A 22,031-nucleotide genomic window follows, 5' to 3' on the forward strand; every position below is an offset into this window, starting at 1 on the left:
CTAGCTGACATGTACCTGTAGAGTTTATTAGTGAAGGCTCAATGAGCTAACAGGCTGTGTGCACATGTGAATGTGTTTATATGTGCGTGTACTATATGAATAGGTATTATATAGACCTGTAGGGTCATCACAAAGAAGTGAAGAGAAAAACAGTCAATTTATCAAACAAACTTTCAAATTTCAAATTTGAGGATTTGCTGCATTTGTGTGTCCTTGCAAATCATTGTAAATTGAATGTCTTTATGCTTTGGTCAGGCAAAAAGATCACCATGAGCTATAAGACATTGTGATGGACATTTTCACTCTGTAATGACATGTTATAGATCCAACCAGGAATAGGTTATTAAAGATAAAGAGATTAATTGATGATTACATTATCAGTTGCAGGCCAGTTATGAATGTGTAATGATTTAAAGATGAATTCTATGTTTTACAGTAGTACTGTGAAACCACACATTCTGTGTCATTTTTATGAATGTACACAGCTTTTACTATCTTTAGCTGTGGATGTACAGAAGCCATTACGTGGTGCTATACTCTAATTATCATTTAACACCCCACCGTGGCAATGCATTCTGGGTGAAATGCTGATGGTGCAAAACTGTGGATCCTTGACATGCTTTTCATGCCCTGTTTCAAAGGCGTGCTTCCCACCAAGAGAGAGAGTGAATCAAATTGAGAGGGAGGCAGTGCGAAACATAGAGGCTGAGAGAGAGAGTGAGAGGGAGAGAGAGGGCGATATGTTCTGAGAGGTCCTTTCAAGTGGCCATTTCATCTGTGCTAATTGATAATTCTCCATGACTAACGCGCCGCTGACTGGCCTTTGAGCCGTGCTAGCTGGAAAATGGTATTGTATGGTGATTTCCAAAGGATCTCAGAGAGACACAGAGAGGAGAGGGAGAGTGATAAGCTCAGCTGGACGTACATAAATTCAAGCTTGTGAGCCACTCATGTCCAGAGATTTGCCTGTAAATAAATTCATAAGGGGTAATAGCCCACCAGACTTTTGCATTATTATGTTTTTCTACTTACTTCCTGGTCAAAAGCATGTGGACACGTGGACATTACATCGCTATATGATTGTGGAACATCTCAGTCCCAAACCATAGGCATTCATTTGTTGCTGTTAAGGCTCCACTGGTTAACTTTGCACGGAAACTCAGAACCTGACTGCAAAGATGTGCTCCCATTCACCCACAAGAGCATTAGCTTTCCATTCCATATAAAGTTATTCTAGCGCAAAATAGTCTTTGTTGACTTCACTTCATGAGCAGGGGAGTCATCATGTTAAAACAGGAAAGGATCTTTCCCAAACTGTGGACCTTTTTAGCTTGTTACACCTTAAAAATAAAAACTGGAACCTTCCAAACAGGTTGCATATGTCGATGGTCAGTAAGAAGTAGAGCCGAAGAGTGGGCTTTGTTTTTCCGATTGGTTAATCTTAATACTTATGATAATAATGTTCAAACTCAAAGTCAGAAAAACCCCTTTGGGCAGTCCCAACCCCGAAGTTGAGAACCATTCAATGCAGTGGCATTGATTTCCCTTAATTGAAACTAAGGGGCTTTCAGCACAAACCAAGAAAAGCAGCCCCAGGCCAGAGTTACAGTTAAGTCTCCACAAACGATATAATGTACATCAAAGCCCAAAAAAATGAGTGGCAAAGGCATTAAAACATATTTTACTCTTTTATGGAGGATAATAGTTTACATTATCATGTAGTTCTACATACTTTAAGTACCAGATATATTACTTCGGAGGCAGGTTGTGCGACTTCACATGGCATTAAACGTGTGCCACATTCAATCTGACAGCGTTATGAGCACACACTCACTTATAAAGACATTTTGGAGACACCACCCTTCACTACAGACGTGCACAGTGTTCTGTTGAGCTGACTGTCAAATCATTAAAGCCGAGTGTCTCACATTTCCTTATCTGTGAAAGACAGAAGGAACAGATGAAACACTTTCTATTGTTGTGATGGAGAGCTAACTAATTAAGCTGTTTTATTTTCTACTGTTGAGTTTTCTCCAAGAAATATATTTGACTGTGATACGGCACAGATGTCTCCATCATTCCCTTTGCTTGTAAAATTTTGGTCCCAAACTACATTGATGTCTAAATTTACAACATTTAGGTTTATAGATCATGATAAAAATGGTGTAGATGGTTCAGTTTAATATTGACAACAGTGGCAACAGAGGAAATGAAAAATAAGGCCATAATGGCAACAGCTGCAGATATTCATCTCTCTATATTATATCCCTGTATGTCGGTTTCTCTTTTATTGTTTTCCTCACAGATATTCTCGAGTATGTGGAAATGGAATGTCAACCTGATGATGACGGTCATTGAAGTAATTTTTTTCTGTCTTGCAGGTTATTCAGTGCAATCTTGGAGCAGGCCACCAAGGGAGACGGTGCCACTCCTATTGGAGGGAAGGCAGCAGGCTTCGATGTCAAGGCTCTGAGGGCATTCAGAGTGCTCAGACCCCTCAGACTGGTCTCTGGAGTACCCAGTAAGTACTGAGAGCTGTGGAAGGAAGAAGGATAGACAGCGAGAGAGAATAAAAGAAAGGCAGAAAAGAAGGAGTGGGAACGATGCTCTGAGGATCAGGTGTGAATAGTGATTGGGTGAGGTAGGGGAGAAATGAACCCCAGATTGGAGCTGATATTGCTGCTCGATGCCACGCGTACACACACAGTGACGGATAAATGCACACACACACACATACGCATGCTTACAGAGTGTCCTCTTGTCCTGTTGTCAGATACACAGACAGTACGAGCAGTAGATGAACTGTCTGTCAGCTTGTCTGCATTAGTGACTACAGAAATCAATAATCCAACAGGCCAGGAGACAGGAAAGGATCGGATATTAAGGATGAAGGCTGTATGAGTGTGTGCGTGTGTGTGTGTGTGTGTGCGTGTGCGTGTGTGAGACAGGTCTTGTGATTACGATAGCACACAACAGCACAGGCTGCCAGTGCCCAACCCATGCTCTTGTCGCTTGTCTTAAAAGCTTGAGTGCTGCAGTGCACAATAATTAGGCCGTACCCTGTCCGACATCATTGTATGTACTGTGCACTGAATTGGTATCATTGAAACAGATCAATAGCATGTTACTAGCTGATTAGCACGTTGACTGACTGACTTGTTTTTTTTTTAAAGGCCTCCAGTACCATTCCTGCTTATGTAAATAAACATAGAAGGAAAATAACCATATCAGTGTTTCACAACTGTTAGAAAGAATAAGTGCGGTGTTATGTAATTTAATCAACAGATACCAGAACCAATCCAAGTATTCCTCAGTCATTTATGCCACCTACTGTGGTTTTGCAGATGTGTTTACGCCACCAAATTGTGTGTGAATAATAATGAAATACAAAGGCCTTAATTTTCCTTTCCAAACTCCACAGTTGAGGTACTGTAGTTTTGCATGAAATCAATCAATGTGAAGCGATCTGTTAAGGTGTGTATTTATATGCACCAAAGCATGTGTCTGAAAACGTTTTTTTGCCAAATGGTTAAATAACCTGCACATTTGATTCCACATTTACATTTTACTGCATTTCCTCCTAACAAGCCTCTTCCACCATAGTTTTTGTGTGTTAGTAGTGTGCAGTATTCTGGGCCTTTGCCCATCAAAGCATGCAGTAAATGAGCTAGAAACTTTTATTGCCTGTGAGCAAGTTCTGCTTTAAAAGTACAATGTTTTGTACCCATTGAAGAGACTCTTGAAGTGGATAAAAGAATGTTAAAGCTTTAGAACAAATATAATAGTCAGTGATTGAGCAGTGAGTGATTACCTTGTGATTAACTGTGTGTATGTGGCTATATAATGCACTTCCAGGGTTTTCACTGTTTTAATACTCTTTTTTTTTTTTTTTAATGCTAGTGTCCCACCCGTACGTATTCTCAGCAGTTCATCTGTTTGTGTGCTGCAGGTTTACAGGTAGTGTTGAACTCCATAATCAAAGCCATGGTTCCTCTGCTCCATATCGCCCTGCTGGTCCTCTTCGTCATCATCATCTATGCCATCATCGGCCTGGAGCTCTTCATGGGCAAGATGCACAAGACATGCGTTCATGATAATACAGGTACGCACACACACACACACTCACAGAGAGAGAGAGAGAGAGCTCTGCAGACTATTGCACACCGATGCAAATACAAACATGCATGATCGAACACATACACTCACATACCGCTCTTCATCGCTCAGATAAATTTTGAAGCATGTATTCAACTGTGTGTGAAAGCACGCTTCAGCAAGCATTTATTCACACCGAGACACACACACACACACACACACACACACACACACACACACACGCAAACACACACTTCAATATCAGAGACTGACACACAGGTGAACACTATAGCCCAGCGCACAAACCTCTTCAACTGAAATGTCAAACAAAGCCAGAGCTACTGCAATAAGCTGTCACCCTTAGGCCAACAAAACAGAGAGGAAATAGAGTACATACCTTAAACACTTTAAATGATAATCTCCATTAATTATTTAAACCATCATTTATGTTTCTGAGTAAGAACGATTTGGGCAATAATTGAAGCAGCAGCCGCCATAAATGATTGAAACAATTTTCAGTAAAGGTCCCTAGTTATAAATGGACTCCGGTGTTGTTATGGTTATGTTATAGGTCCCATGAGAGGCATTAGCTTTGCACTGGCTAAGTGCTTGTGGAATATTCTCTGTTATCCTATACATCACCCATGAGAGCTTGTTTTGTATAATTAGTACAGCACCTTTTCACATAGATTTTTTTTGACTGATGATTGCTCTGTATGGTTTTAGTTCAATGAGTCCTTTTTAACCTTCTTCTAGACTAATTACTCTTACTGGTAGATCAATTTTAGAATCGGAAAGTGGGACTTATTTTATGCTTCTTCCTGAAGTAAGAGGTCCAGTCATTTTCTGAATAGATAGTGTTGTGTGACTTACAGATCTGAAGATCGGATGGTTTATAGTAATAGTGGCTGAGAATTGTAACTGAGGGACAAAAAATCAATTTTATAGAAATAAAGTTTGAATAATAAAAAGGATGGCCATAACATAAACGTACAGTATTGTGAAGAGAAATTTGTATGTTTTATTTGGATGTAATTTGAACCAGTGTTGATGGAAAATGTAGTCAATTAAAGCAATAAATATCTCAATGCATGCTATATTGACCAAGAAAACAGAGTTCTCCTACTGAGAAATCATTTGCCATAGTTGGTGGCTCTGAAGCATTACAGACTATTTCTACTTGGATTTCTGTTCTCTGTCTCTTTCTAACTTCTTTTATCTCTTCACTTGTACTGCAAACTAACGATGAATGTTAATTCATCATTAGTTTGCATCCCAAATGGCATTTCAAGCATGACTGCAGAGGATGTCGTGGATGAGGATAGATTTCACAGAGTTTTGGATGGCACGGATATTCAGCCGTATAAATTTTCGAGCTGGAGTGTACAACCGAAGAAATGCAGGGTTAGAGTTAGCTGTGAGCTGCTGAGAGCAAACAGCGACTGGGGATGCCTTTGCTCAAACTGTGAACATCAGAAGCTTCTGCAAAACACATCCTGCTACAAGTAGGCAAGTCCGGCACAGCTCCCAAAGTAGAACTCGGCTCTCTCAGTCAGTCTGTTGAACTGACTACATTGACCATCAGCATTGATTGGATATAAAACATGGTGAAATTTCCCCCTAAAAGAAGACTTTTTTTTAGAGCCAGCAGATACTCCCACCAAGAGTCAGTTGTGTTTGGGTCAAACTCTACAGTATACAGTAACAGTCTCTATCGTCTTCCTGCTTTTTTGTCACAGGCTCCATTGCAGAGGAAAAGCCGGCACCGTGTGCACCTGACGGAGCTTACGGTCGACACTGTGACCGTAACGGAACAAAGTGTGGAGTGGGATGGGAGGGCCCAAACGACGGCATTACCAACTTTGACAACTTTGCCTTTGCCATGTTGACAGTGTTCCAGTGTATAACCATGGAGGGCTGGACGGACGTACTGTACTGGGTGAGCCGGCCACCACAACAGTGTCTTGTGTGTGTGTGTGTGTGTGTGTGTGTGTGTGTGTGTGTGTGTGTGTGTGTGTGGAATGAGTGCCGTACTGCCTGGTGTGTGTAGCCACTGTACTGCATCTGTAACATCAGTGCCACATGAGTGCTTTTTGAGAGAAGAGTATAAAGCAATAACACAAACACTTTCAGAAAGACAGGTGTGCTCATGAAGACTGTTCAGAGAGAGAGAGAGAGAGAGAGAGAGAGAGAGACACCGATTATGTGTGTGTCTGTGCATGTGTGCCTGTTAACTCATATCTCAGGCTAAATCAATGCAGACAATACACTGTGTAATTGAAGGCGCCGATTCATTTGGAACGTGTGTGGAATCCCAACGCTTGATTCAAGTGTCAAGTGAACACACCTACATGCACGCACACTTTGAATGCCACACACATATACATACAGAGGCATATTAATGCACAATAACTATTCCTTCCTCAGTAAATTGCCAAAAGCATGCAGCAGCCCTGTCTAGCCAAATAAATCAATAGATCAGTCTGTGCTGTAAATCAGTGTTAGGAAAGGTTCAATCAAACTCCCTCATGTGACGGAAAGCATCACAAGCATTTGATTTAGACCTCTGCAACAGAGGTATGGCTTTACACACAGATTATGATATTGCTGATAATGGGTGAGTGAGGCCTCGAAAGTGACTACTCTACTGCCCAGTGTAACCTTGCCATCATGAGACTGATGGCGTAGCGCCAGCTGTTTCTCAGCAGGGCTGTGGCAGTATGTGGCAGAAAGGTTTCTCCGTTTGCCAGCTCACTGCAGTCTGTCTCACCACCACAAAGCACTCATGTGGGACGGATGAGTACCAGTTTCTTGGGGTTTTCAAAACATCACTTTTCAACTGAATTTCTGCATTACCCGTGCTCCAGTACAATAACGTTCTTATTTCTAGCTATCAGGTAGTCCTAATTTGTGTCTCTAACGTCCTGTCATTACATTCAGTTCACAGAGCTACGTTTCTGTTTATTTGGTATTTAAATCTCCGGTGATCTTTCAAAATGCCCAGAAGGCTGTTGAACAACACTAAACGTATTTATGATGGTGTTAATTTTCTAGGATCCTCAAAGACTCTTTGATTTTTCGAAAGAAAAATCTGCCCACTGCACAGTGAAAAGATTTTGTCTTTTAACTACATTTCCTTATTTTTATGAAAATATGAGGCAGCCAAAAGTGACACTTTTCACTGCTTGTTTTGTGCTCGTATTAAAATGAAAGAAAAGATTATAATATAGATGCCTGATTATGAACCTTTTTGTTCACACTGTTGATTGAACAATGAGATACAGTATGTCAGGTTCAGCTACTATTTTTATTTGACTTGAGAAATATATCTATATCTATATTTTCATTCAGATGAACAGAAGAGTCTTTGAAGATTCTGGAAATACCTTCAAAACTGTGCTGAAAATTGCTAAATGATATTCAAGGTTTTTGAACGATCTCCAGTGATTCAGCTTACAGATTTTGAACTCTGTCACTAGAATGACAGATGAAAGACACAAACTGTATGAAAAATAATCAGTAATGAATGATTATTAGATTAATAAATGTCCTAATGAATCAAAAAGTCAGTAATGGTAATGGCAATGGTAAAGAAGTTTGTTGAAAGGTTGTTGTTTTTAGCTGACCGAGACTCAAGGCTCAGGGTGTGTGTGTGTGTGTGTGTGTGTGTGTGTGTGTGTGTGTGTGTGTGTGTGTGTGCGTGCGTGCGTGTGTGTGTGTGTGTGTGTTTCATCTTACTGTATGTACGTAAGTGTGTGTGTGAGTTGTATGTGTGCATGTGCTGTATACACATGCAACAGAGAGCTTACTAGCTCTACACCCCTCCTGCAACTACCCTGTCTGCTGCAACCTCCTGAGCGTGCACACACACACACACACACAGACAGACACACACACACACACACAGCATCACATTAGTTAAATCAGACAATTCGCTGAGAGCACTTATGTAGCCAGTGCTCATTAAAATGAGAGGAACCTATTTTTTTTAGAGGTTATAAGTACAAATGACTATGGAAAAACATTTAGACAACACCAAGCCTGTCATTAAGTTTGGGCCAAGCATTTCTATAGCTTCCATTGTCTCTGATTTTCAGAAATATAGATTAATGACACCTAACATCTGCTGCTGTCGTATCAAATGAACTCTGTGTCTCTCCCCTCTGTTATCGCTCTTTTTGTCTCTCTCTGTCCAGTAGTCTCCATTAAAAAAAAAGTGACAGCTCTTTATTTGACAGAACTAGAAATATTCAACCTTGCTTATAATGTTGTACTCGATGTACTCTTTTAAAAGTGAATCAATTGAATATTTGTGCAGATTAATAATCTGGCATTTCTTTTATCTATCCTGGTTATAAAACTGCTCGTCACCTTGACCGTAACAGTCTGTCTTGGACATTGATAGAGAGAATCTGTCTCTTTGTTCAAGAAATCATTTAAGGGGTTGTGTCACTATATAAACACAAACTTTGAATGAGAGTGAAGGAATGTCACTGAGTTACAAAAGCAGTTCAGTGTTTTTCTGTGTATCTTGTTAATTGTGGATCATCAAACACCTGCTCTCTCACCACAGGGAGACAAAAGGGTTTATCCACACTTAATCATAAAATACTACACTCTCACTTTTCCTGATATTTCTAGTGCTCTTCTTAACATGCATTGCTCTGTTCTTGTTTCCTGCCTGTCATCTTTCCCATCTGTCTCTCCCTCTCTAACACACGCTTTTGTCCACGACCCCTGCCCCCCCCTCCTCTCTCGTTCGCTTGGCGACTCCATGTGAATGTTCGCACACCTCCTTTCAAACCTCTTTCTTCCAAATTTCTTTTTCCATCCCCTTTATTCTCATCCCTCTACCAACTCTCTCCCTGTTAATCCTCTTCTTCTCTCCTTCTCCCTCTCTCCTCTGTCTCTTATCTCTCTCAGATGCAGGATGCTATGGGCTATGAACTGCCATGGGTCTATTTTGTCTCTCTCGTCATCTTCGGCTCCTTTTTCGTTCTCAATCTCGTTCTGGGGGTGTTGAGCGGGTAAGAGGTTGTGCTGTTGTCATGTGTGTACAAATGTCTGTGCGAGTGTTGTTTGTGATGTGGCTGTGCAGTACATGATGTCTCCGATGTGATTAAAGGTCATGCAGCAAGACTCCCTGGACCAGACATTTAAAGAAGGAGCCAGTTAACCACTGAAGAGTGGAATCCAATGGAAATAATGCCTGTCTTGCCACTCTAAAAAGATATTATTGTCATTGCTATTACTCTGATTAGGGCAAGTTCACTTTTACATGGCAGTATTTGTTTAAATAATGAAAGAACTATTCATTTGGATATGAAAATGAATGTTCTCCTACATATAACTTTACATATACCTGCACTTCTAAGCATTTTGTTTGGAGGATATTGATTTTAATTGGTTTTATGTTCTTATTTTTTAAATTTTAATAGTTTTGAAGCTGTCCTGTTCAGTTGTTGGACACATCCAGTATCCCATGCCATAAGATGTGTCAGCCTTTATCAACCTTCATCACCATCTTCATTCAGTGTTACTGATGTACAGAGTTGCTGAATGTTAAGGGGATTAAATGAGGTGCTAAATGAATTAGCATTCATGTGCAGATCACTCTTGTTCAGTCAAGTGGTACACAGAAGAAATTAAACACTAATAAGAAGATGGTGATAACAGCAGTCTCACGCCAGCAGCCCACCAGTAAAAGCAGAAGCAAAGACATCTAGTAAAGTCCATAGTCCTCTGCACTTGAGGAAAGATGAACCGAGGATCACTGAACTGAGCAAAATCTCCCGCTCTCTCTCCTTTCCATTCCACTCAATCAATCCTTTGTCACAAGCCTGAGAGAAACACACATACACACAAGCGCACACATACACACGGGAGAAGCAGTGACACACCTCTGTCTACCTCTTATGTTCATGTCAGTTGACCTCAGGTGGCCACGTCACGTCACAATCTGACTGTGACACACTCACACACACACACACACACACACACACACACACACACCTCTCCCAAAATCGTTGCACTCTCCTCTTTTGGCCAGCACAGGTTCTGTCTCTCTTTTAGTTAAGTTAGTTTGTACAGTTAAGTCTCAGTTTTAAGGGACCTCCTTCTCTCTTAAACACTTGACTGCATTCAAAGATCAGTCTAGTGTGTGTGCATGTGTTGGTTTACATACATGTTTCTCTCATGTGCAAATTAGCATGCATCTGCTTACACTGTTTGTGCATGTGCCTACAGCGTGAGTATATTTGTATAGGGTGTGTGTGTGTGTGTGTTTTGTTTCAATAACTGCTGCTCCAGACGAGCTGGGTGCTGTTTTACCCCACTCTGCCAAGTCACGCTGTTTTAGTACAAGCACCACCCGGCTTGTGTAGGGACACACTGGGGTATTAATAATTCACCCCTCAGGTCAACCGTGGAGGTGGAACGCTAAAAAAACTTGCACAAGAGGGAAAACACGACAGGCAAAAAAGGTTCTTCTGAGGACAGAGTGAAGTCTGGAGGAAACGTGGCATCAAAGACGGAAATTATGGGATGGAAGGCTGCACTGAATTGGGAACATTATTTTTTGTAAGCATTCATGAAAACGAGTTGCCACTTCGAAATCGTCAGAGTTAAAAACAGTATATTGATTAAAGCCACCTTAACAACAACAATAATATTTCACAAAATGAACGCAAATGAAAACAACTATAAAACTTACATGAATATCAATTAAAATATAGACTGCTGTTTATGTTTTTTAATTATTATCTAATTAAATTTATTTGGGAAGAGTGAAGACATTCAGAGGGAATCATTTGTCATGGGGACAATAATAATGTCCAATCCGTGGGAGTCTTGCTGCACAGTCTGTTGAGGTGTCTTAACTTAAATGCCTTCTCTCCATAGTGATTAATCCTGAAATCTGCTGGTTTATGTGGAACCTTCCTTTTTCACTGATATACATGCGCTTAACTTCATGCGCTTAACAGTTTGGAGTTGTTTTGTTTTTCATGTGGGTCATTCATAGCCCTCTGTCATTATCACTTTTTTGCATGGCCATCTAATAATTTATTCTCCAAATCAATCTAAATCCACATTAAATACAGCTGACCAAATACATTGCCATGTGGCCCACTAAGTGACTCTGACAAATACTATGAATGCACCATACTCCCAGCAGGGATCCTGCAGAGGCAAACAGTTCCATCTGTTGGGAACTTTCACCAAGGATCTAACTCCTTCCCCTTTCCCCTCTGTCCTCCCTTACCTCCTCACATTCCTTACTGATCCCACCTTACTGTCATCTCTGTCCTCTCTATCATTGTCCTCTCTACTTGCCTTTTCCTTCCTCCATCTTTACCTTCCATCTACCCCCTCTCTCCTTCCATTCATCCATCCTTTCTATCTCTTCTCCTTGGTCCCCACGTCCATCTCTCCACCCAGGTGAATGATGCAATAGGGAACAGGTGGCCCTGGGTGTATTTTATCACCTTAATCATCATCGGATCCTTCTTTGTGCTAAACTTGGTTCTGGGGGTATTGAGCGGGTAAGAGCAAGGTTAAAGGTCACTTGAGACTAACTTGTCTTCCTCTCCTTCAAACCTTTATGCTGCTGTTATTTTTTGCTGTGGGGAATTCTTTTTTTCTGACTACTCTTTGCTTCTGACATGAAATTATGTTTTAAAGCTGGGGTATGCAGTTTATTTCATTGGGCAAAAATTCCTTAATAACCTTTCAGCATATTGAAATTCAATTGAAATACAATGATGATGTACATGCATGTCTCTTCAGATCTGGTGAAATTCAATGACCAAAAATCATGCAGAAAGAGTTGCTATTCCAGCATTACCAACAACTGTCTACACTGCAGTAACCCAAACAAAGGAAGATGGACTTAAAGCATCTTAGAGATGAGGAGAACTGCTAAGTTCCTTTTCCTGTAATATCTAAATGTGTTGCAGTGGTTTATATGGTTTTGTCATGGATGTATAGTAAGTGAAGGATAATGCCCAACAAGGACAATATCAAGTATTAATGGACTCCGTGTTGGATCCATTAATTCCTGGACACCTCAAAGGGCATTATCCCATCTATACCATGGGCATTCGCCAAAAAAACAGAAGAAAAAAAAGACCACCGCTGACAAAAGCTCCAAATCACAGGCTTGCTCCTGTGAGCAGCGGTCATTAATGTGTAAATTGTTCAAGGACACGATCAGAGAGTGATGATGTGATCCTGTCTCAGTGTTCAGGGTTAAGAGGGGCAGTGTACTTCCTGCAGCTTGTGTGTTAATGAGGTGTTCACAGGATGAGACACTGAAGGATTTTTGATTATTTTTAATTTTTTTGAAATAGCTTAGGTGCCGCAACAAATTCTAAACAGAGGCTCTGTCCGCGTCTCTGTTGCTATAGTTACTCCAGCCATCGTATAAGTTTATAATGGTAAACAGAAGTTTTCACCAGAACTACTCACATGTCTGTCTGGTCAGAGGGGCTTAGGACAGAGAGGGTTTTGTACATCATAAGTACGGGATGTGTTGTAATAGCCAAAGAGTATTTTAGAAACACAATACATACTGTGGCACGAGGACAAGCGCAACCTTCCAGTGACATTCAAATTGACATATTGTTTGGTGATGCTTGTGTTCAAAATGTTTTATATAGCCACTGATATGAATTCACTGCACATGTGAAAAGTTTCACATCTTCACCTTGTCCTGATGGTTTCCTCACATGCTGTAGGTTGTCGTGAATTTTCGTAGGGAACAGGTTTAGGGGAGTGAAGCGTCTCACCCCTGACTGACTGACCCGAAACTGACTCTCGATAGCCACAATGATGTGACAGCAGCATTGTGGGAAAAATAATAGAGGTCTATCTGGTCCAAACAGCTTGGGGGGTTTGGCTGTCTGACTCTTTGTCTGACTTCTGACTAATGATGCTGTCAACACACTACACAGCCTGACCTTTTACCAACTGCTTCTTCCATGAAGTGTGTGTGGGTCTCAGATTGGCATAATAACTAATGGCCAAACACGAAGAAGGAGAGCGACAGATGTAGAGACAGAAACATCAAGTGTGACTGCATTTGTCTGGATTTGATGTGACTTGTAAATAGAAAGCACGGGAATAGAGCCTGTCTTGAAAGAGAACAGAGCCAGAGAAAAGTGAGGAAAAACGAGAATTCAATGATGGTGTAGGACAGAAAAGTGAGATGATTCCTCAGAGTTTTGCTCTCACACACACACACACATACAGTATACACACACACTGGCACACACAATCACAAATCAATAGGATTGGGTCTGATAATGTTCTGTCAAGCGAGACAATAGCAGTTTGTCCTAATGCACATTGATTTGACACGTGTGTGTGTGTGTGTCTGTGTGTCTGTGTGTCTGTGTGGCCCCACAACAGGGAAAAACGAGTGTGTGTGTGTGTGTGTGTGTGTGTGCTGTCTGCAGGTGTGATCATAGGTTCCATCATTCCTCTAAATTTCACACATTCGCACACACTCTAATTCTGTTCCAGCCAGACGGCTCACTGTAAAAATCAATAACAATGGCACGTGACAATCCACAAAGTTTCATCATGGATCCTGTTCTTGGTCTCCAGGGGAACAAAACATTACACGCAACATGTTTACTCAAATTCTACTGTGTGTACTGATTGCGTAATAATGTTTTAAGTCCCACTTCTCAATGGATGGATAGATAGATACTGTATATGCAGTTAACAAGGCTGTCATTTCCAAACCCAAGATGACAAGGTGTGAGATAGCTGACTAGCAGGGAACTCTACTGACTATACTGATATCCTCACTCAAAACATTCATGACAGGGAGGCACAAGCAAAGTTTACTTGTCAGTGTCAGCGTCAGACCTTCAAATATGGATTCGTACACCTTTTAACTGCAGATGTCCCCAAGCCTTCAAGCTCCTGTCAGCTCCCATCCAAATTATTTTTATGCAAACTCCATCTGTGTCTCCAACCTGACTTTGACCTTCCCTGAGTGCAGCATTTAATCAAATGGTCCTTAATTCTTTCTCTCATCCCGACACCTGGAAGTAATTTCACCCAGTTTCATCAGAATATTTCCATATTTCATGCTCTCCTAACGTTGATTTTAATTGTCTTAAATTATATTTGTTTATGTCCTGTTCACTCCCAAATCCCAAGAACGTTGAAAATCATAATGTATTATTAAGAATAAAGTAAATTAGGCAACTCCATAATAAGTGGTTATAGGTGTATTAGAAGCTAATACGTCTATGTTAATTCTACATCACTCACTTTAATCATGTTTTTTTTTCTGAATAAAGAATTTCAGACGCTATATGAAAGCTGAGGCACAAAATAAGATGTTAGTTTTACCTGCATGTCTTCATTCTGACCTATGGTCAACACTTCAGGGTGGTGACCAAAAGAATGACATGGCACACAAAAGGTGAGGAGCTCAGTGATGCAGGGCGACCTCGGTTTAGAGTCGCCTCTCCTCCAGTTTGACTGGAGCAGGCTGAGGCGCTACAGCTGGAGAGGGGTGCCCTCTCTGTCCCTCCCTCTGGGGTTGTACCAAGCACATTGCAACTGGGAGGAGACCCAGTGGTGGACCCAGACCACACTGCAGAAACTACAACTCCCAGCAGGTCTGGGAGCTCCTAGGGCCCTGTTGCTCAGAGACAGCAACAGTGCCGATCACTGAAATCAGAGGAGAGAGAAATAGGACTCTTTTGTTAGCTGTTTGGGACTTTGTATTTTAATTTATAGCCAGATTCCTAAAAGCTTTACAGTTAGATGACTCTTCATTTAAGCTCTAAGCTGCATGAATTACAAAATGTGGCCCCATCTCCACATACTATAGACCAGAATACTGAATACAGAAACAGGACTGAACTTAACTGTATCTATCTGTTGACTGCTAAAAAATCTATCTTGGGTAGTCTGAGATGTGACTCCAGCTCCATATGTCTGTCTAGATGTGCTTTCATCTATACTTGCATACTAACACATTTTCTCCTTGGCAGAGCTTTTCTCTCCTCACTATACATTTTTTTCCTCTCTTTACCAGGTTCTCTTCCTGTTCTGAAGTATTGTATAATGTTCAGTATTAATCACAGTATTATTGAAACAAATGTTTTGCAACACTTCAGTCTAGATTTTCAGATTCTTTTTCCCCTCTCTCTGTTTCCGGTCTCTCTCTCTGTCTGTCTCTCTCTCTCTCTATCCCCCCCAACTGTTTACCTCCTATCCCTCCATCCTGCTCCCCTCCTCCCAGAGAGTTTTCCAAGGAGAGAGAGAAGGCCAAGGCGCGTGGTGACTTCCAGAAACTCAGAGAAAAACAACAACTGGAGGAGGACCTCAAGGTAGGCTGTTCTTTCTGTGTTATTAATTTAGGGCCCTTCCGAGAGAGGATGTGTTCACCTGCCACCAAGAGGCTTATAAAATGTTCCCGTCTCCAGTGGCTAAATCAAAGAAGAGCTAAAACAACATCTTAGCGTGGTTATAGTCCAAAACAGCATCGGTTTAAGGCAGAAAACATGGAAAGCAGATATTTACAAAGCATTTTTTAAAGTTACAACATGCTTTTCAGTTTGGATAAAAGAGAAAATCAATGACACGAACAAGCAAATAGATCAAAATATTTTTGAAAATCATAGAAAGATACTATAGTTGTAACTATTGTATCTCCTTACACCATCTAAAAGCATTCAGTATAACAATAGGGTACATGAACACTGAAAAGCATTCATACATTTGTAAGTGCAGCTTGGTCTTTCTTTTATTGATAAGGTGTCAGACTACTTTCAGTCCTGCAAACCAATCAGTATTTTTCTGTGTCTGTGTGTTTATATATGTGTGTGTGTGTGTGTGTGTGAATATAGGGCTATTTAGACTGGATCACTCAGGCTGAAGACATTGACCCAGAGAATGAAGAGGAGGGCATGGACGATGACAAACCCAGAAACCGTAAGTACTACGGTGTTTGTGTGTTTTAACAGTACAGTAGGTCAAGAGGGAGTAATGATCTATAAGCTTTTAAGTTTGCCTTGAAGGTGCCTTTTTGTACCTGGGAGTCATGAACTGTTGTGTGGTGGTATTGGCAGTTAGGATTTTCTGTATTTGAGGCTGGTTGGACTGATTCTGTTTATATCTGCATATGTTTTGTGCTCCGTGCACTAACAAGTTGCGAGGACAACTATGCATTTGGTTGGATGTGCATATGTCAAATCTTGTGTTTGCTCTATTAGTAGGGATCTCACTGCAGTCTCCATCACATGGTGGTGGCTCATAGTCAGTGAATGAACAACTGACTGACTGGCAGACTAAGGGGATCTTAATATTGTTTGCTTGCTTTGGCTGAGAACCCTCTTGAGGTTTAAAACTTGTTTAGATATTAGTTGAATGTGTCAGACTGCAGCTAATAGCCTCTGGGCACACACTCCCATACACACAACAAACACACATGCTCAATCAGGCGTGCACAAGTACACACGCTGTAGGTATACACCCTTAGGAATGTGTGTACTTGTGTGCTGACAGAAATGTACACATGCAAATTAACACCCTGTCTCTCTCCACAACACCTCTGAAAAGAGGCAGCCACTCGTGGCGCATGTCTCCCCAGGACTGATCTACATTTCCTGGGGAGGAAGAGGAGAGCATTGGCATCTTTTGACCTAGAGGTTTCATTACAGAGACGATAGAACTTGAGAGAGGGATAGAGAGAAAGAGAGGGAGAGACTTACCTAAAAGTGTGTCTGTGCCATATTTGGGCATGTATTGTTCAGTGTGTACAGTGTGCACCGTGCACTTGCTCATATTGATGATACATGAATGAATAAGGATAACTAAATATGCAGAGGCAGAGCATCTATTCTGCATATATTCTGCATATAGTGTGCTCATCTTCTACAAAGCACTGTGGCTCATTCTGGGAAACGTTGATGACTGCCAAGAGAAAAAGAAAGGAGGGGAAAAAAAATCTAATCTTTCAGTGAATCTCAAGAAATTAACATGGTCAAATGAGCAATGACCCAATTTACATGAAATTTAGGCACAGCATCCCTCTGGCTAATCTGTAATCGCTAGTTGTTTTCACCTGTTACCACTGTGCTCCAATCAGTGTGGCGAAAACACATCAGCAGTGTCTTGTGATATTGGCACATCAACAAATACAGTATGGCCCCCCAATTGGGCCAATTTTGCAAAATGTCACATCAGAATATTCAGATACTTCTTTCCTTTTACAAATTCAGCATCACACATATTGTGTATAATGCCCAGACAAGCTTAAGTTGGACAGACAGAAACAGAATGTGATCCAGTCTAGTCCGATTTAAACATATTCATATATTTCACACTGAAATCAGACAATGGAAATGACAACTTACAAGTGTCTGTATCAGTCAGGTGCCGTATTCAGTACATTGTTTTTACTAAACAGTATAACTTAGGTCATTAGATTTAGATGATCTGACAAAATGATAGATCTGCATGTTCCAAAGTTCTGCATCAGAAAGATCAATCATCCCTCTGTTTGTGAAGGTGGAAAATCAAGTCACTTGCTCTCTTACTGCTCTGCCTCCCTCTCTCCTCGATGGACGGATCCTCCTCTGGGAAGATGAATGAGGGCAGTTTGTCCCTGCTGCCCAGGACATTTTGCATAGACTAGTGCATGCACACACACACACACACACACACATGCATGTACGAAGAAGGGATAGGAGACTATCAAGAATAGAGCAGAAGATAACATTGAGAGACATGGAAGGGAAAATAAATGTTGAGAGGAATAGAAATACTGTATACAGAGAGTGACTTTGTGAGTGAGTGTGTGTGTGTGTGTGTGTGTGTGTGTGTGTGTGTGTGTGTGTGTGTGTGTGAAAAATAGAGACAGAGAGGGTATCTGGGACAGAGAACAGATGGGATTTAACATCATGAACAAGTCACACTTGTGACCACACACTCGTACAGAGACCACACACATCTTTCTCCGTGTCTATCTATCATCCCGTCTTTACATAAGGAGCTGCAGGGGCGTAATATTGATGTATGATGTGAATAGTGTGCTCAAATGAAGACAAATATTTGCGTGTGGTTGTTTTTGGTGACAGGGTGTAGTGGATGCCATTCACTCTATTGATTTTCACTGTCTTTAGTAACAGCATGAGTGAGTGTACATGCATCAAGTGCCTATAAGATATGGTGGTTATTGTGAGGTTGCACTCATGACACATGCACACACACACTTGAATATGATGATATATGACGTGATGCGAATAGTGTGTCCTTTTCTTTGTTTATGTATGTATATGTATTACATGATGTGTTTCCTCTGCACATTTGTGTGTGTTTCCTGTTATCTCAGGGGCATACTGTATGTGTGTGTGCGTGCGTCCTGCATGCTCTCACCCTCTGCCATCTTGTTCTTGCATGCTGTCGTCTTGTTTTGGCACCCTGCCACTGCTGTCTGTGGTAGGAGTGTCTCCAGCCCACCTGGGTAAGAAGACCAGTAAGCTTGCCTGGTTCAGTCACTCTGCTGACTCTCAGGATGGTATGTGTGCGTCTCCGTGTCGTGTGTGTCTGTGACATGTATTCAGTTGTAATCAGGCACGTGTTTATATTAAAATTTCATAGTGTGATTGCTTGGGTTGAAATTATCTTGGTAAATCTCAATGAATAAGAAATAAGATCCAAAAGGCTATCGGGCAAGATTATTCCTTAAGAGCAAATTAGAGGGATTTCATCCAATCTATCAGGGGACACCTCAGCACCTCAGGAGGATCTGTAGGGTGTAGCTACAGAGAAACATGTCAGGGCTACTTTGCTTTAGCTTCTGATGACGTGAACCAATAAGATCAGGATCGCTCTGCTGTCCCTTTCAGGGTCAGTATACGTGTGTAGCTTGCATTTTGTGGCTACAGTAGATTCAGTCAGTAGATTTAATATTTTTCCTTTTTGAAACTTAAGTATCAGCAGATTGTTTTCTTTGATGGGAGAAAAAGTTCTCCACCAGTGAAACTTTGCTTTTACACCCTCTGCCATGATGAACGTGCATCTGCCATCAGCATTAACATTCCAGAGGAAGCACGAGTTGTTTTTTTAATGTTTTTTGTTAGTGCCTGTTGCCTTCATCAAGGTATTCAAACAAAGGAAATTAAAGAATAGATGTATATAATGTGTATTACTGGCAGGACTTGCTAGATGATGTGGGGTTGGATTGGCTGCCTTCTGGCAATGGTGATAATAAAACTCTGTTATAATAATATTTTCATCAAAATGTATGTACACATCTGGTCACCATCCCACCTCTTTTTGCATATGCAGCCTATACGTTCATATATTTGTTATATTTCTCTTTAAATGTTCGTCTAAATGATTTTCACCAAGACAATGAAGCATGCCATATTTGTGAGGCCTGTTTTGTATGAGTGTATTTTTTTGTGAGTGTGGTGGTACACAAGAAGCCGGTTTTCATTGATCAGTATCGTCTGCAGTTTAGTCAAAGCTGAAACAACCCTTGTGCAGTGATTGGTTAATTAAGATGGATAAGTGCACTATTATCGTTTGTATATGTGTATGTGTGTGTAGCTGTTCAGCTCTATATTTGCATATATGCTTGTGTACTAGATGTTTGCTGTATTTCATGCTTAGTGTCTCTATAGGTTTTTTTGTATTTCTGCCACTGTGCAAATATGCTTGGACAGTCACATCTGAATCACTAGAAAAATGAGCAGAATTCAACAATAGAATGACCCCAGTGTGGAGGAGCATGCGAATGAATGTACAGACTCACAGTGATGTAAATCGTGTGACAGGAGGGGCTGAATTGGACAGAAAACAATAGCTTTTGTATTGGCCAAGAGGAAAGTGAATAGGATGGACAAATGGATTGTACTCAGTGAAAACAACACAGCAGCCTGCTTTTGAATGTTGACTTCTTTACCTCTGTAGAATATAAAGTCCTTGTTACCTTCCTTCTCTCTCTTTTTCTCTCTGTGTCTCCTGGACCGTCTTTCCTCTTTGCCTTAGCGAATGACAAGGTTCTAGTTCAGATACGATGACAAAGTCTGGCAGTGAGGTGGTGATTAAAAGACTAAATGGCACAAAGAGAAAGGGCATTAAAGCCTTCTTGCCAGTTATGCTAGTAATACATCTGTGATTGTAGTTACAGCTGAAGTAATGAAATGAGGTGTGACTGTAATATGCCATTTTTGCAGAAGCAATCATGTTTCTTTGCAACAGGTCGTGTGCTGTATGGCATCAGAGAAAGTGCAAGCAGATGTGGTTATTTGTGTTTTAATTTCCAGTTTGTGTGCATTGCCGCATTTGTGCCTATTTGTGTGTATCCATGCGCGCGTGTGTGTGTGTTTGTCTCGCTGAGCCGTGCTCTCTATCCCCAGGTAAGAGCCATCGTTTTCAGTCTCTGCGTGGAGCCGTGAAGAAAAATGCGGCTTTCCTTCGTAAGGCGTGTGCGTCTGTCTGCATGGTCCCACACTAGTTAAAGATTTACTGGAAACATGATTTTAGACCTGCAAGCGGACTGCACCCTCTCCTCTCCTCTCCTGTCCTCTCCTCCCCTCTCCTCTCCCCTCCCTCTGCATTGGAGTATGCATCTTTTTTCTGCCCCCTCCAGAGCTTCAAAGCTAGGCAGTGGCTGCCTCTCAACACTGTAAAGTTGTTTACTCTCATTGTCCTCCTTGCTCCTATTGTACACCTTTGATAAAATAATAATCTAATCTCAAGGCCATGTACATAAATATTTTCTCACAGTGGAAGTTTGCCACCAATTACGATCCCTGCTGCTGGCGATATTGACATGTCTTAACTGCATTAAAACCTTTACCGTGTTGCATGGCCCAGAACTTCTAATTACATATGATCATAAGGGTGAGAACTGTCAGTTCAGGGAATAAGGAGATAAGGAGAGGAAACATCAATTCTGTATTGAGATGCAACCATCTGTTTTCCTTTAATAGGTTCATAGGAAAAGGAAACAGTTTGCATCTGCCTGATTTGTCTGATTAAAAAAAAAAAACAAGAGGACGATGTCATCACAGAAAACCACTGGAGTGCAGTTTACACAGTGCACATGACAACCAAAGAACGTGATGTCACAGTCCTCTCCTTGTTGTTTCAGACTGCTTCCCCCAAAATCCTGCATTGTTGCTAGCCACACTAGCTCTGATAGTAAAAAATGATGGAGAAATTGCTTTGAAATTTGAATTTTAGCCTTCTCATCATTTTCACCAGGCACTTGCCATAATATTGTAGAGTAGAAATGTAACATACTTACATACTTCTTTTCGCTGTTGAGTAATTACATGCTAACAAGTTACTTATGGGTTCTTTTTGATTATCTCCAATATAACAATTGCCGAATGGGAGAAAGACTAGAGACTAAAATTCAAAATATTACATCATTGTATTAGATTAAGACTGCATGAAAAACCTCACGTCTAAACGTTTAGATGAGGATTCGATATTAAAAATTTGGTTCTGAATATCTGAAAATGACCTCTGGAGATGATGGCATGGACAATTAATATCCAACTCAAGTTGTATTTCAGTATGGTGACACCAAGTAGATCCGTACACACAAACATCCATTCCCAAAGACTACTGTAGTGGATCATTTTATCATCATTCAGTTCAATACATTATGGTGAAGTTTGCTTATTTTTTTTAGTGCTATTATTTTATCACACATGCCAACACAGGTAAAAAATAAATGAATCCCTCTTTTGTGTTGAAAAGGTGTGACTCTTCCTTCTCTTTTTCATTCCCATCCTCCCTCCCTCCATCTCTCTCCCTCCCATTTTCCTATTCCTTCCTTTTCCTTCTTTACTTCCTTCCTTCTCTCTGTGTCTCAGGTCTTTAGGGTTTAATCTAACAATAGGTATTAAACTAGTTCAGAGCTCCATTGAGGAGAAGGCACCAGGCTG

The 22,031-nt window shown here is 40.9% G+C and overlaps 1 protein-coding gene across 1 annotated transcript in view; it reads left to right on the plus strand.

Annotated features, from left to right (window-relative positions):
• cacna1c (calcium channel, voltage-dependent, L type, alpha 1C subunit) overlaps positions 1–22,031 on the plus strand; it is a 172,594-nt gene that overhangs the window by 106,697 nt on the left and 43,866 nt on the right. The window contains exons 5-10 of the mRNA XM_070853819.1: positions 2,382–2,521; positions 3,950–4,102; positions 5,835–6,034; positions 9,019–9,122; positions 15,362–15,449; positions 15,969–16,053. Of these exons, the coding sequence (XP_070709920.1) occupies positions 2,382–2,521; positions 3,950–4,102; positions 5,835–6,034; positions 9,019–9,122; positions 15,362–15,449; positions 15,969–16,053 (770 nt within the window). The remainder of the gene's footprint in view (positions 1–2,381; positions 2,522–3,949; positions 4,103–5,834; positions 6,035–9,018; positions 9,123–15,361; positions 15,450–15,968; positions 16,054–22,031) is intronic.

The sequence above is a fragment of the Pempheris klunzingeri genome, chromosome 22 (genome assembly GCF_042242105.1).
Source record: "Pempheris klunzingeri isolate RE-2024b chromosome 22, fPemKlu1.hap1, whole genome shotgun sequence".
Taxonomy (NCBI): Eukaryota; Metazoa; Chordata; class Actinopteri; order Acropomatiformes; family Pempheridae; genus Pempheris; species Pempheris klunzingeri.